At 45.9% G+C, this 13,725-nt stretch overlaps 1 protein-coding gene across 2 annotated transcripts in view; it reads left to right on the forward strand.

Moving 5' to 3' along the window:
• The first annotated feature begins 391 nt into the window (after window positions 1–391).
• The window catches only part of LOC120655625 (bidirectional sugar transporter SWEET4-like), a 70,239-nt gene continuing 56,905 nt past the window's right edge, over window positions 392–13,725 (forward strand). Inside the window, exons 1-5 of one of the 2 annotated variants that reach the window (XM_039933539.1) lie at window positions 392–578; window positions 1,128–1,164; window positions 1,267–1,645; window positions 1,812–1,931; window positions 2,090–2,676. In XM_039933539.1, the coding sequence (XP_039789473.1) occupies window positions 536–578; window positions 1,128–1,164; window positions 1,267–1,645; window positions 1,812–1,931; window positions 2,090–2,269 (759 nt within the window). In that variant the 5' untranslated portion in view covers window positions 392–535 and the 3' untranslated portion in view covers window positions 2,270–2,676. Of the gene's footprint in view, window positions 579–1,127; window positions 1,165–1,266; window positions 1,646–1,811; window positions 1,932–2,089; window positions 2,677–13,725 lie in introns of those variants that run through there. The other variant, XM_039933538.1, reaches the window with a different exon arrangement.

Here is a 13,725-nt window from a genome sequence, read left to right on the forward strand (position 1 = left end):
GCATCGCATGCGCATTTGGGTCTTGCCGTCTTAGCTTGTTTCGTATATGATGCACAGAGAGGAAGCTGTGTCTTTTGTTGGGCGGCCGGACACGCATCAATCGGTCGGCGGATGTGAAGGTGTCAAGGTGCAAGCGGCAAACGAAGCGACGTGTGGCAGAGGAATGTGGAACCGCCGGACGAAGGAGATGAGCCATGCGGTCCTGGATCGATCGTGGGGCAGGGGCGCGTGCGTACTTGCCATCAGTAGGCCAAACTGCCTGACCAAGCACCGTAGCTTCCAGAAGCCATCTCTCGGCGTCTGTTGGCGACGCGAGGCCCGGGAGCCAGGCTCCTCCTCTATTTAAGTTGGGCTCGTTCACTCACTACCAAGAACCCAGAGAGCTTCATAAGCTCATTTGTTTCTTCCTCTTTGTATCTAGCTTCTGCGCTTCCGTGCTGTCACGCCCATATACATCTCTATCTTGCTCTCGTAGAGAGCTAGCTAGCTCGTATTGTATTGAGACTTCAGCACCATCTTCTTCAAGGCAGCGATCATGGTCTCCCCGGACACCGTACGGTGCGCCATTGGCGTCATCGGTTAGTACTCACCACCGCCACCCCGAGCAACCCCTAGTCCCCTACCTGCATGTGCATATGCAAAGAGATTGATATAAATAGCAGCTGTTGCACAGAGCACCTGCAACGGCTATGGTAAATGGCACTAACCGATGTGGGGTGTGGGACTCTTTTAGTTGCTTGGCCCTTCCCTGCACTCCCGTGGCCTTCTTAATTTTCCACGCATTGCATATCTCTCTTTTCTCAAACGCATTCTTTTTTTTGCCTGGCTAGCTTTATTTAGACATGTCCGGGTCAATGCAAAAATTACAAAGCATGTTTTCCCAGATTTCCTGGAGCCCTAATCATTTTGCATCTCATGATTGTTCATAATTTGCTTCAAACTAAATTGGAGTTTTGGTGCCGGGAAAGCTGCTGCCGCGCAAGATGAGTGGTTGGATCGCAGCGTGGGCACCTGCCGCCATGTTCATAAAATCCACTCTCTTTGTGGAAGGGAAAGTATTTGGTGGTTCCACAAATGGAAGGGCTATATATTGACTTCTGGACGTTTTTTTTTTATGCATCTTGCAGGCAATGGGACTGCCCTGGTGCTCTTTCTCTCCCCAGTGTAAGAATCCATTCCTTCGTGGTTCGTTAATACGCATGTACGTACGTATACAATTCGTATTAATTTACACACACAAATAAGTATACGTCGGAAAACGTCCAGGCCGACATTCATCCGCATCTGGAAGAAGAGGTCGGTGGAGCAGTACTCGCCGGCGCCGTACGTGGCGACGCTCCTCAACTGCATGATTTGGGTGCTGTACGGCCTGCCGCTGGTCCACCCCAACAGCATGCTCGTCGTCACCATCAACGGCACCGGCCTGGTCATCGAGCTTATCTACGTCACGCTCTTCCTCCTCTGCTCCAGGGGGGCCGCCCGCCGCAAGGTCTTCCTCCTCCTCGCCACCGAGGTCGCCTTCGTCGGCGCTGTCGCTATCCTTGTGCTCAGCCTGGCGCACACGTACGAGCGGAGGTCCATGATCGTCGGCATCCTCGGCGTCCTCTTCGGCATCGGCATGTACGCGGCGCCACTCTCCGTCATGGTACGTCTTGTTCTACTTTTTCTTTCATTCATTGGTTCTGTCTCCTTGAAGAGTTTTGATTTTTCATGTATTTAGTTTTATAATTTTTCTTGCGTTGATCCCTCATCCTTACCGTTCTATTATATTGTTTCTTTTCGGTGTGTGTTCTCCTTTTTGTATGGACCAGAAAATAGTGATCCAGACGAAGAGTGTGGAGTACATGCCCCTGTCCCTGTCCCTGGCCTCCCTGGTGAATGCCATCTGCTGGACTGCATACGCCCTCATCAAATTCGACCTCTACATCACCGTAAGCTACTACTGATAATCTGATTATGTGTTCTACGGCTAACATCAGTTAGTGCACTCAGCAACTAAACAACTTTAAATAACACAATTGCAAAAAAAAAGCAACATTTGAACATTCTTGTGTTCTGAACTGCTCTTAATATAATTTTATTTCTGTAGATCCCCAATGGGCTAGGGGTGCTCTTCGCTGGGGCGCAGGTGGTCCTGTACGCCATCTACTACAAGTCCACCCAGGAGATCATCGAGGTGCGCAAGCGCAAGACAAACGAGGTCGCCATGACCGAAGTCGTCGTCAACGATGGCAAGACCAACAACCACACCGGCGCCAGCCTCTACTGATGAAGAGATCGATGATACCAAGATTATGGATCTGAAGCGATTGTATCTGTACTGTGTGATTATGATCAGCTATCAACTATCAAGTCGCCGCTGTCCGTATTGTGTGATTGTGTTCTTCCCACAAGGGATGAATGCCTGTATGTGGCCTGTTGTTGCCAAAGTCCTCGCGCAGCTGGTCGGAGTCATGGGCCTCATTAGGTCGGACAACAAGATGGGGATTCTAACTAGTTCCAGCTTCCGAGTAAGTTTGGATTAATTGCACTGTTTAGTGGTATTTATTAATGGTCTCTTATTGTCTCTAATGTATATTGATCGCCAAACTCTTCTAGACATGCACAAAGGCATGCTTAGGAATCACGACTCCTTGTTTTAAATTGAATGGATGGAATTCTCAAATGCTTCTTCTATTCTCTCTTTAATTTGCCAACTAGTAAGTGTTTATCCCTGGTCCCTGGTGACACATGTACTTATGCAGTTATGCATGTACCATGTGTTGCATGTACTTATGATTTCAAATCGTTGACGACTACAATTGGTGCGATTGAAAAACCGGTCTAACTAGTTTATTAAAATCAGCGATACCGGTTTGGATAACAATGACAAAATCACAAAATGGAGGTCACTATTGTGTACTCGCTTCATCCCAAGACGAATGCAATTTTAGTTTTGTCATAAATCAAACTATAATAAGTTTGACGAAGTTTATAGATATCAATATTTATGACACTAAATAAGCATCATTAGGTTCATCATGACATATACTTTCATATATATAAGTACTAGATGTTACAAATGTTGATAAGCAGGATGATTTTTTTGGGGCCCGAAGATGCAGAGATTTTTGAAAACCTGGCTAACTGTATGGACCAAGATGATGTTCTGTTCGAGAATCCGAGGTGGCTGGAGAATTTTAAAGAGATGAAGTAGGCAGCAATTGATCCGCTGTATAAGGACTGCCTGAAGCATTGGACGGCATTGTGCTTTAACCTCCGGTTGCTGCCGCTGAAGTCTCGCCATGGGTTGTCTGACACTAGCTTCAACAACCTGTTAAGTATGCTTGGTGACACATACCCAGAGGGTAACAAGGTACCCACCAATACCTATCAAGCAAAGAGGATGATCCGGCCAGTGTCGATGAAACTTAAAAAGTTTCATGCATGCACCAACCATTGTATCCTATATCGGGGCAAGTACGAGAACTTGCAGAGCTGTCCGCACTGTGGCGCTAGTCGGTACAAGAGGAATGCCGGTTGTCCCGCGGATATGGATGACGAGGGACCCAAGACAAGACAGAAGAAGAAGACGGCCAAGCCACAGATCCCGTTGCCCGTGGATGAGGAGGAAGAGGACTACATGTAGAGGAAAAGTCATGCACTCTCAACGTGGTACCTGCCCGTGATCGATCGCCTGCGTGCGCTATTCGGGAACCCAGAGTATGTCAAGCTGATGTCGTGGCATGCATTGGTAGAAGGCATCAAGATGCTGTCGTCTCCATCGAGTGGCCCAAGTGACGACGACGTTGGCAATGGCGGCGATGGCCGAGCCAGCAGTCCTGGACATAGCCCGCCTCCCGACATGAGCAACCAACAAGGAGGTACTGGGGGTGCACCAGGCAACAAAACACCGCCTCCAAGTGGTCAAATGGGCACCGGGCAATATCCTCCTGTGCCAAAATAACCTACCGATGAAGTTGACAACAAACCAGCCACCTCACTACAGAGGAATGGGCCACGTCCTGCATAGTAGAAGACTTGAAGTATACAATAGCGTTCGATTGGTAAATATTCTAATGGCATCCAAATGTAGTCAATAGAGATGATGCTAATAGACTTTTCCACTCCTTGTCTTAAGTATGGCCCGGGAACACCGCCGTCAATTTGGGGCCTTGGTGAAGATTGCCCCGATAACTTCGAGAATGGCAAGTTCATGTTGCCCTTTGGCCAGCTCGTCGAGGAGCCATGGGAGGTTCGGAGGTTCCATATCTGGTATATGCATGCATTGAAGTTTGGAATGAAGGAATTCGTTGTGAGGGGCCCCAAGGAGTACTTCCACTTGGAAGAGGATTGTGATTTCATTGTTGACTTCCATGACATGCATAGGCTGTTGCGGTGCAAGGATCTCGACGTCGCACAAGTCACCCTTTTTGCCTTGTAAGTAATTACACCTCTGCATCGCTAAAGGCATGCTCACTGTGATCAAACTAACAATGTCATGACGACGACTTGTGCTTGCAGGATGCAATCATACAAGTGAACGAACTAGAGGACAATATTATCTACTAATCTTCTATGCATATAACCCAAAGGGCCATCATTGGGCACGATGTACCGGACATGCATCCTATGTTGATGAATATGAATCGAGCGAATGGAAGTACGGGTTAGAATGTGAGGTGAGATCATGTACAGAAAAGGACAGTACATCTTACAAGCCATGAAGAAGATCGATGGAAATGGGTGAATCCTCACCGCGCACTAATTTGGGTAAGTTAAAACGATACTTGCAATAGCTATTGGGTTCACCGCTTTTCTTGTTTCAAGATTTGAGATCCATATTGTTTTATTTGTGTAGCTTGGGCATCATGGTCCACTGGATTGTATTTCTGATCAATCCTCAAGATGGAAAAGCTGTCATATTCGACTCCTTGCGCGAGATGAACAAACAGGGGTACAAGGATTTTGAACAATGTTTGCGATAGTAAGTGACGACACATTCTTTTATGCACTCAAAGTACATATCAAAATTATTGTTGACACCAATGGTCTGCATACAACGCTTATAGGAAATACGCAGAAGACCCCGAATCCTATGATCGGAGGCCGGAGCACAAGAAGCAGAAGTATGGCACAAAATTGCGCATTAGATGACAATTCCTGGTACGTATGAAGAATCGTATGTGGTACTACATCGTGCATGATATATGTATCCTAATGACTATGTGTTACATGCATGCAGTGCGCCAAGCAACATAAAGGGTAACTCTTGTGTGGATACTATACTTGTGACTACCTCAGGCATTGCGGAAAATACAGCATCAGCTGGTGGCAACTCAAAAAATCTTTGGGATGGTGGAGAAGGCAAAAGGTGGACAAATTAATCATCAATTACAGAGTAGCTGATATTTGTAAGTTTGTTACCGACAAATGTTGTTCTGTTGACGGAAAGTTCTTTAATCACAAGAGCGAGCTCGCAACGGAGGCGAAGTACAAGAGCCTACGCAACCAGAGAACCAACCTCCACACGACCTACTACAAGTTATCGGATCTATTTTGATTTTTGTGAACTTGTGTTATTTGTGAACTATGAACTTTGTGACATGCATGAATGGATTGTGGATATTCATATGAATGGATGTAATATATGTTTTTACCCTTTTATACGCATGTCTACTGATTTGATTTTGTATGTGTTTCAAATTCAAATTTTGTATGTGTTTTAAATTCAAATCACAAATAAAATAAGATTTTTTTTATTTTGGAAAATTATAACTAAGACGGTCACATATAAAATAAACACCTCAGTTAATAGTGATTAACAGAGGCGGTTGGATTATGAAATCACCTCTGTTATTCACCATTAACAGAAGCGATTGTCGTAATGGAACTTCATCTGTTATTCAGCATTAACAGAGACGGGTTTATTACGACAACCGCCTCTATTCTTCATCATTAACAGAGGCGGTTGGAGGACCGCCTCAATAAATACTTGATTAGAACGCCTCAAAAAATCAATTTTGACCGCCTCAGTTAAGTTTACTGTAGTAGTATGATTTGGTTGGCTACCAAAATTTACCATGCTAAAACATGGGCATGCTAAAAATTTTGGCACTTGTTTAATCCAAAACGTAGCTCCCTTTCTAAGCTTGCCAACGTTTTGGTAAAAAAGATTGGCATGCCTATATTATAGTAGCCAACCAATCAAACTCGTATTTCCGGCATAACCCCCCGATTGTAAATTTGACTAGTAGTTCTACATAGATAATAGCATATATGTGTATTGCAAATATATCACTACTATAAAAGCGTTTTGTAGCAACGTCTCATTTTTTAGAGGCAGATCAAAATGTAACCCGCTCATGCAAAGAGGATGATTTTATTGTAGCATTTAATCCGCTCCTATAAATACATTGTAGAGGCGCGGCGGCGGTGGTGTCGTGCGATGAGGAGCTCAACCACTTCATGATGCACAACGAAATCCGCACAATCCTCGGCGAGTCCTCCACCCCGGTGGTCACCAGCGAGCGGCACCGCCAAACCCGTAGCATGTTAGCCATCGTCCCCTCCGCTGGGCTCAAGTAGCCGTGCAAATGGGTTGGTTTCACTACTAGAAAACAGGCCAAAGATCCTGGCCAAAGGTACCCAGCTGCTGTTGCAACCGGTACTAATGCCACGCATCAATACCGGCTGCAAAAGCAGCTGGTACCTTTGGCCAGCGGCGATCAAAGGTAAGGTGTTTGGTACCGGGTTAAAGCATCACCCGGTACCAAAACTTCAATATAGGAACCGGTTAGTGCCACCAACCAGTACCAAAAGCACAAGGAGGAATAGGTACCGGTTGGTGGAACCAACCGGTGCCTAAAGGGTGGACAATGGCACCGGATTTTGCCATGGCCCGGTGCCGCCACGTGCCCACAACAAAGGCACCGGTTAGTAACATCAACCGGTGCCTATGCCTTTTGTTTGGAACCGGTTGTTGAGCACCAACCGGTGCCTTTGAGCCACGCCTATAAATACCCCAACCCCTCCCCCCTCCAAGCTGCCGTGAACTCATTGTTCATGGCAGCTGAGTGAGGGGAGGGGAGGCGAATTTTTTTTTCAAAAAAGGTTAGTTATTTTTCTCCATAACTTAGCAATTGGTTTTTAGAAGTAGTTATCATTTAATTTATTTGATAAGTGAATAGTATCTATTTATTATAGTTATAAGCATTATCAATTATATATTTGAATTCAAATTTATTATAGTATGAATGTACTATTTGTACACTACAATGATGTATATAAATGTATTGTGGACCTAGATGAGTCGGCAATGGATGTACATGGCCGATCGGCGTTCAAAGGAGTTCATTGATGGCGTGCATGAATTCATAGAAGCGGCCGAGAAACACAAGTATGACGGTTTTGTTCGTTGTCCATGCAAATTCTGTAAGAATGAGAAGGATTACTCATCATCAAGAACCATCCATAGTCACTTGTTCAATAGTGGTTTCATGCCGAACTACTATGTTTGGACCAAGCATGGCGAAAGAGGAATTGAGCTGGATAATAATGTAGAAGAAGAGGACAGGATTCCTGACTTTGCAGCCAATTATAATTCCTTTTTCAACGACACTGCATTGGGTGAGCCTGAAGAAGATACTGAAGGATACGTTGTAGAAGATGATCTTGGTCAGATGCTGCGCGAAGCTGAGGAAGGTTGCGAAACAGAAAAGGAATTGAGAGATCTGAAGCGTATGTTGGAGGACTACAGAACATTGTTGTACCCTGATTGCAAACAAGACCAAAAGAAGTTGGGTACCACATTGGAATTATTGCAATGGAAGGCATCAAATGGTTTGTCTGACAAGGGATTCGAGGAGTTGCTGAAACTTATTAAAAACTTACTCCCTGAGGGTAACACCTTGCCGGAGACAACATACGAGGCAAAAAAAGTTGTTTGTCCTTTAGGATTAGAGGCACAGAAGGTACATGCTTGTCCTAATGACTGCATCCTATATCGAGGTGAGTATGAAAATTTGGATTCATGCCCTGTATGCAACGCATGCCGGTATAAGATCCCTCGAGATGATCCAGGCGACGTTGAGGGGATGCGTGTCAAGAAGAGGGTGCCTGCCAAGGTGATGTGGTATTTTCCTCTAATACCACGTCTGAAACGTTTGTTCATGAACAAAACGAATGCTAAATTGATGTGATGGCACAAAGAAGAACGTAAGCAAGACAATATGTTGAGACACCCCGCTGATGGGTCGCAGTAGAGAAAAGTGGACAGAACATTCCCAACATTTGCAAATGAAGCGCGGAATATAAGGTTCGGCTTAAGTACGGATGGCATGAATCCTTTCGGTGAGCAGAGCAGTGGTCATAGTACCTGCCTGTAACACTCTGTATATACAACCTTCCTCCCTGGTTGTGTATGAAGCGGAAATTCATTATGATGCCGGTGCTTATCCCCGGCTCGAAGCAACCCGGTAACGATATAGATGTGTATTTGAAACCACTGATTGAGGATCTTCTATTGTTGTGGAAAGATGAGGGTGTTCGTATGTGGGATGCGCACGCAGAGGATCATTTTAACCTGCGTGCATTGCTTTTCGTAACCACCAACGATTTGCCAGCACTAAGTAACCACTCCGGACAATCCAATAAGGGTTATAGGGCTTGCACCCATTGTTTAGAAGAAACCGACAGCATGTACCTCAAGCACTGTAGGAAGATCGTGTATATGGGTCATCGTCGATTTCTTCTGATCAAGCACCCATTAAGGAGGAGGCATGCTCACTACGATGGAAAGGCAGATCATCGTACCAAGCCTAGGCACCGTTGTGGGAAAATGATGTTTGAAATTGTCAAAGATATAAAAGTAGTATTCGGAAAAGGACCCAACAGCAAATCAGTGCAGAGTGATGACGGACGTGCACCTATGTGGAAGAAGAAGAGTATTTTTTGGGAGTTACCTTATTGGGAAGTCTTAGACGTCCGCCACGCAATTGATGTGATGCACCTAACAAAAAATCTTTGTGTGAACCTTCTAGGTTTCCTTGGTGTCTACGGTAAGGCAAAGGATACATTGGAAGCGCGGCAAGATCTTCAACGTATGAAACAACGGGCCGCCTTACATCCAGAAAAAAGGGATAAAGGACGTCATTATCTAGGTCCTGCGTGCTACACTCTTAGTAAGGAAGAGAAGCAAAGTATGTTCGACTGTTTGAATAGTATCAAGGTCCCATCAGGCTACTCTTCGAATATAAAGAGGCTACTGAACTTGAAAGAGAAGAAATTCGCACACGTAAAGTCCCATGACTGTCACGTGTTGATGACGCAATTGATTCCAATTGCACTTAGAGGTATTCTACCATCTAATGTTCGAGCAACAATCATAAAGCTATGCGCATTTCTCAACACAATTTCTCAGAAGGCAATCGATCCATCGAGTTTAAGCAGGCTACAAGAGGATGTTGTCCAAAGTTTGGTCAGTCTTGAAATGATATTTCCTCCATCATTCTTCAATATTATGACGCATCTTCTAGTTCACCTGGTCAAAGAGATTGGTATTCTCGGTCCTGTTTTCCTTCATAATATGTTCCCTTTTGAACGATACTTTGCAGTACTAAAGAAATACGTTCGTAATTGGGCTCGTCCAGAAGGAAGCATTGCGAAGGGTTACGTCACAGAGGTGGTCATTGAATTTTGTGTTGACTATGTGGAAGAACTCTGCCCAATTGGGATTCCAGTATCACGTCATGAGGGGCGGCTGATTGGAAAGGGCACACTTGGAAGAAAATCAGTAAATGCCACAGATCATGCCACGTTGAGCAAAGCACATCTCACAGTTCTGCAACAATCAGCCTTGGTGGCTCCATACATGGAGGAGCACATGCAAATTGTGCGAAGTATATACCCTTTGAAGTCTGAGACATGGATTACAAAACATCATAACGATACATTCGCCACCTGGTTGCAGAAGGAAGTCATGGCCAACGATCAAATTCATGAGCAGCTAGCTTGGCTGGCCAGGGGTCCGGCAAATTCAATCCTGATGTACCAAGGATATGAAATTAATGGTTACACATTTTATACAAGAGCCCAAGATAACAAGAGCACCAATCAAAATAGTGGTGTCCGTATAGATGCCACCGACTCTAGTGGCGGAACGAACTCAAATTTTGGTTACATTGAAGAGATCTGGGAACTCGACTATGGGCCGTTGAAGATACCTCTATTTCGTTGTCAATGGGTTAAACTCACAGGAAAAGGTGTCGATATCGACGAGTACGGAATGACAACGGTAGACCTCAAAGAGCTTGGCTATTGAGACGAACCATTCGTCCTAGCTAAAGATGTCACTCAAGTTTTCTATGTGCAGGACATGTCTAGCAAAACGAGAAAGGACAAGTCTAGGAATAAATCAAGTTTTGTAGGTGCCGGAGATGAGGCAAAGCGCCATATTGTTCTGGCAGGAAAAAGAAAAATTGTGGGAGTCGACGATGTCACAGATGAAGAAGAATACAATAAGGTTGAAGATATGACTCCGTTCGCAGTGGAGGTTGACACAAGTATTCTTTTAGCCGAAGAGGAGGCTCCGTACGCACGTCATGATCATAATGAAGGGACGATTGTAAAGCGAACCATCGTTAATATTCCCTTAGTTGAATGATTATGTCTTGTAATATTTTCTGTGAACATTATTAGATTTCTTATGCAATTATTTGATTTATTATGCAATTAAAATAATTAGCTATGCACCTAAATGATTTATTATGTAGTAATTAAAATTATTGTACATTTAAATGATTTATTATTGTGCACCTAGAACCATAGTTAATATTTTCTTAGCTGAATGATTTACTAGGCAGTTAATAAATTTATTGAGCAAATAACAAATTTATTAGACAATTATTTTAACTATTAGACAATTATTTAAATTATTAGATAATTATCTGATTTTCTAGACAATTATCAGATTTATTATGCAAATATCAGATTTATTACGAATTATGAGGCAATTAATAGATTTACAAGAGAAAAAGAAAGGGAAAAGAAAAGATAACCTTTGGTACCGGTTGGAAAATCCAACCGGTACCTTAGGGTCCTATTTGGGTAAAAAAAAAAGTGGGGCGTCGCGCGGGAGTCGAACCGTGGCCGCGAAGCCCAAATTTCCGTGAGTTACCATTGAGATACTGACGAATTCCGTTCAAAGGGGGTCAAAGAAGATTGAAAAGTGAACTTCAAAAGGCCTAAGGTACTGGTTTTGTTAATCCACCCGGTACCATAGGGGCTTTTCATTTCCCGCCCGTTGGACCCTAAGGCACCGGGTGTGCGGAGAACCGGTACCTAAGGCCTCGGCTAAGGCACCGGTTGGAGATACAACCGGTACCTAAGGCCTACATAGGTACCGGCTGAATTTTTGACCCGGTACCTTTGGCCAGGGGTATAAACCCGTTGCCTTCTTCCTCCCAATTCTCCACTGCTCCTCCATTCCTCCGGTCGACCGCCGCCGCCCTCCATCTCCGCGCGCGCACCGCCGACCTCCCTGACCCCTCCACCGGCTTCGCAGCTCGATCCCGAAGTTCCCCGTGGAGTCCAGAGGCCCGGAGGACCCCTGCATCGACCCGTCCACGAGCACCGCGCACGGGATTTTCCCCGGAACTCCGCGCCGGTGAGTTCTATGCGCCGCCGCAATTACTCACCGCTGGCGATCCCCCGGCCACGCTGACCCCTTGTACACATCCGCAGCAACACACCGCATCGATTCGAGGAGACCGGAGGCCCGGAGCAAGCCCTGCAGCGCCCCTTCCCCGAGCTCCGCACCATCCTCGCCGCCGGACCTCGCCGCCAACCCTGCTGTGTCATGCCCCCGACCGTTTCAAGCCTCGGTGAGCACCCTCTAGTCCCCGCCATGCTTTTACGCTAGATTGCTTTAGCCCGTAGCGCACCCCAGCAGCCTGCACGCCACGCGCCGGCGAACCCCGCCGCGCAGGGCCGTCGCCGTCGTAGCACACGCCGCCACGGACCTCCCCGAGGCCCGCAAAGGCCTCAAGTGGACTACGCATGTTGCGTAGTCACTTCCCGACCCAAACCCCAGCTCGATTCACCCCGGAAACACCGAGTTCGAACAACTCCGGCCGCGCTCCGCCGCGATTGAAGGCCGCCGGCGAGCCCCGCCGCCGCCCCGCGCGCCCAGTCGATCCCAGCCGCCCGATCCTCAGCCCACGGACGAGATTAGATCACATCCGGATCTAATCTGAGCCGCGGGATCGTGATCCAACGGATCAGATCCGCGCGTACCCCTTCGGCCTGGACATTTGGCTAAAGAGCCCCTGCACTTTCTGAGTATCAACCCGCGCTCCTGTCCTATTCAAAAGTATTTGCAGTTCAGCCCAAAATCTTGCACGGACCCCCCTGAACTTTCCAGTAATAGAACCCGCCGTCCAGCCCTTGTAGTTTTGCGAGTTAGACCCTAGATCTATGTGTTATTTACGTTTAGGTCCTCGGTTTTTGCAGAAAACCCCCAGAAACTCTATTTTTCTTACAGTTAAGCCCCTAGATCTTGTTTTAAGACTAGTTTTCGCGTTATAGCTCCGTTTTAGGTGTTCTTTATGTCCACGCGATCGTTGTAACGCGTAGAATAGTTCTAGCATAGTTTTGGTTGCTATTTTCATGTAACTCGTACGTGTAACGACGACGAGTAACGACGACGAGTAACGACGAGTAACGACGACGAGTAATTTCGTATTCGCTCTCTAACTCGCAACCCCGTTCCTCGACCCGGTTCCTCGACCCCGTTCCACGACACACACACACACACACTGTCTAATACACTCTAACACACACACTCACACTAACACACACAGACACACACACACACTCAATAACTCTCTCTCTTTCTCTGTCCCTCTAACATACAAACACACTCTCTCTCAAACACATATTTAAGGATCTGCTGCTTCATTTAAGGATGGACACATATTCTAACACATATTTACGGTGATGAGCAGGCTGCCGGGCAATACATGTTGGACGCAATAAACGAAGATACGAGGGCTAACACCACCCAGCCAATCCCTGAAGAAGATGCTCGGACAGTTGATTCGTTCCTGAATATGTCTGGAGATGCCGATGAAGAAGATGATGGCTTTGCGCCGCCGCCCAATCAACAACAGCATGTTCCAGTACGAATCTAAAAACTATATGCATGGTGACTTCGGTAGATTAGTTTTGCGATTAACATATCTTTTCTGTAATTTAGTCGACCTCCGCATCGACTTCGTTTAGCCAGTCAAAAGGGAGACGCCGGCCAACCAAGAAAATAGAGGGAAGACAGGTCGTCAGAGAAGTGGACGCAGAGGGCTGTCCAAGTGCTCCAGAGGATGCTAGCACAAAATTTGTCAACCAATGTGGGGTTATTGTTCGGGCAAGAATTCCGATCACCACAAGACTATGGAAAACGACCAAACGCGAAGAACAGCAACACGCCGTGCCTGCACATCAGAAGGAAATGCTATGGGCAGAACTCAAGGATATGTTCACTCTTTCTGAAGGAGTTGACCAAGAACTTGTGAAGAAATGTGCCTTGAGAAAGATGGCCCTTGCCTTTGCAACTTTCAAGAAGAAGTTGTAAACCAATTACATTAAGAAGGATAAGGAGCCGAACTGGGACGATCTTCCTCAGGTTAAACCATACTGGGAGGAGTTCAAACAGTACAAACTATCAGAGGATGCCCAAAAAAAATCCGAACA

Source organism: Panicum virgatum, chromosome 1N, assembly GCF_016808335.1.
Source record: "Panicum virgatum strain AP13 chromosome 1N, P.virgatum_v5, whole genome shotgun sequence".
NCBI classification, from domain to species: Eukaryota; Viridiplantae; Streptophyta; class Magnoliopsida; order Poales; family Poaceae; genus Panicum; species Panicum virgatum.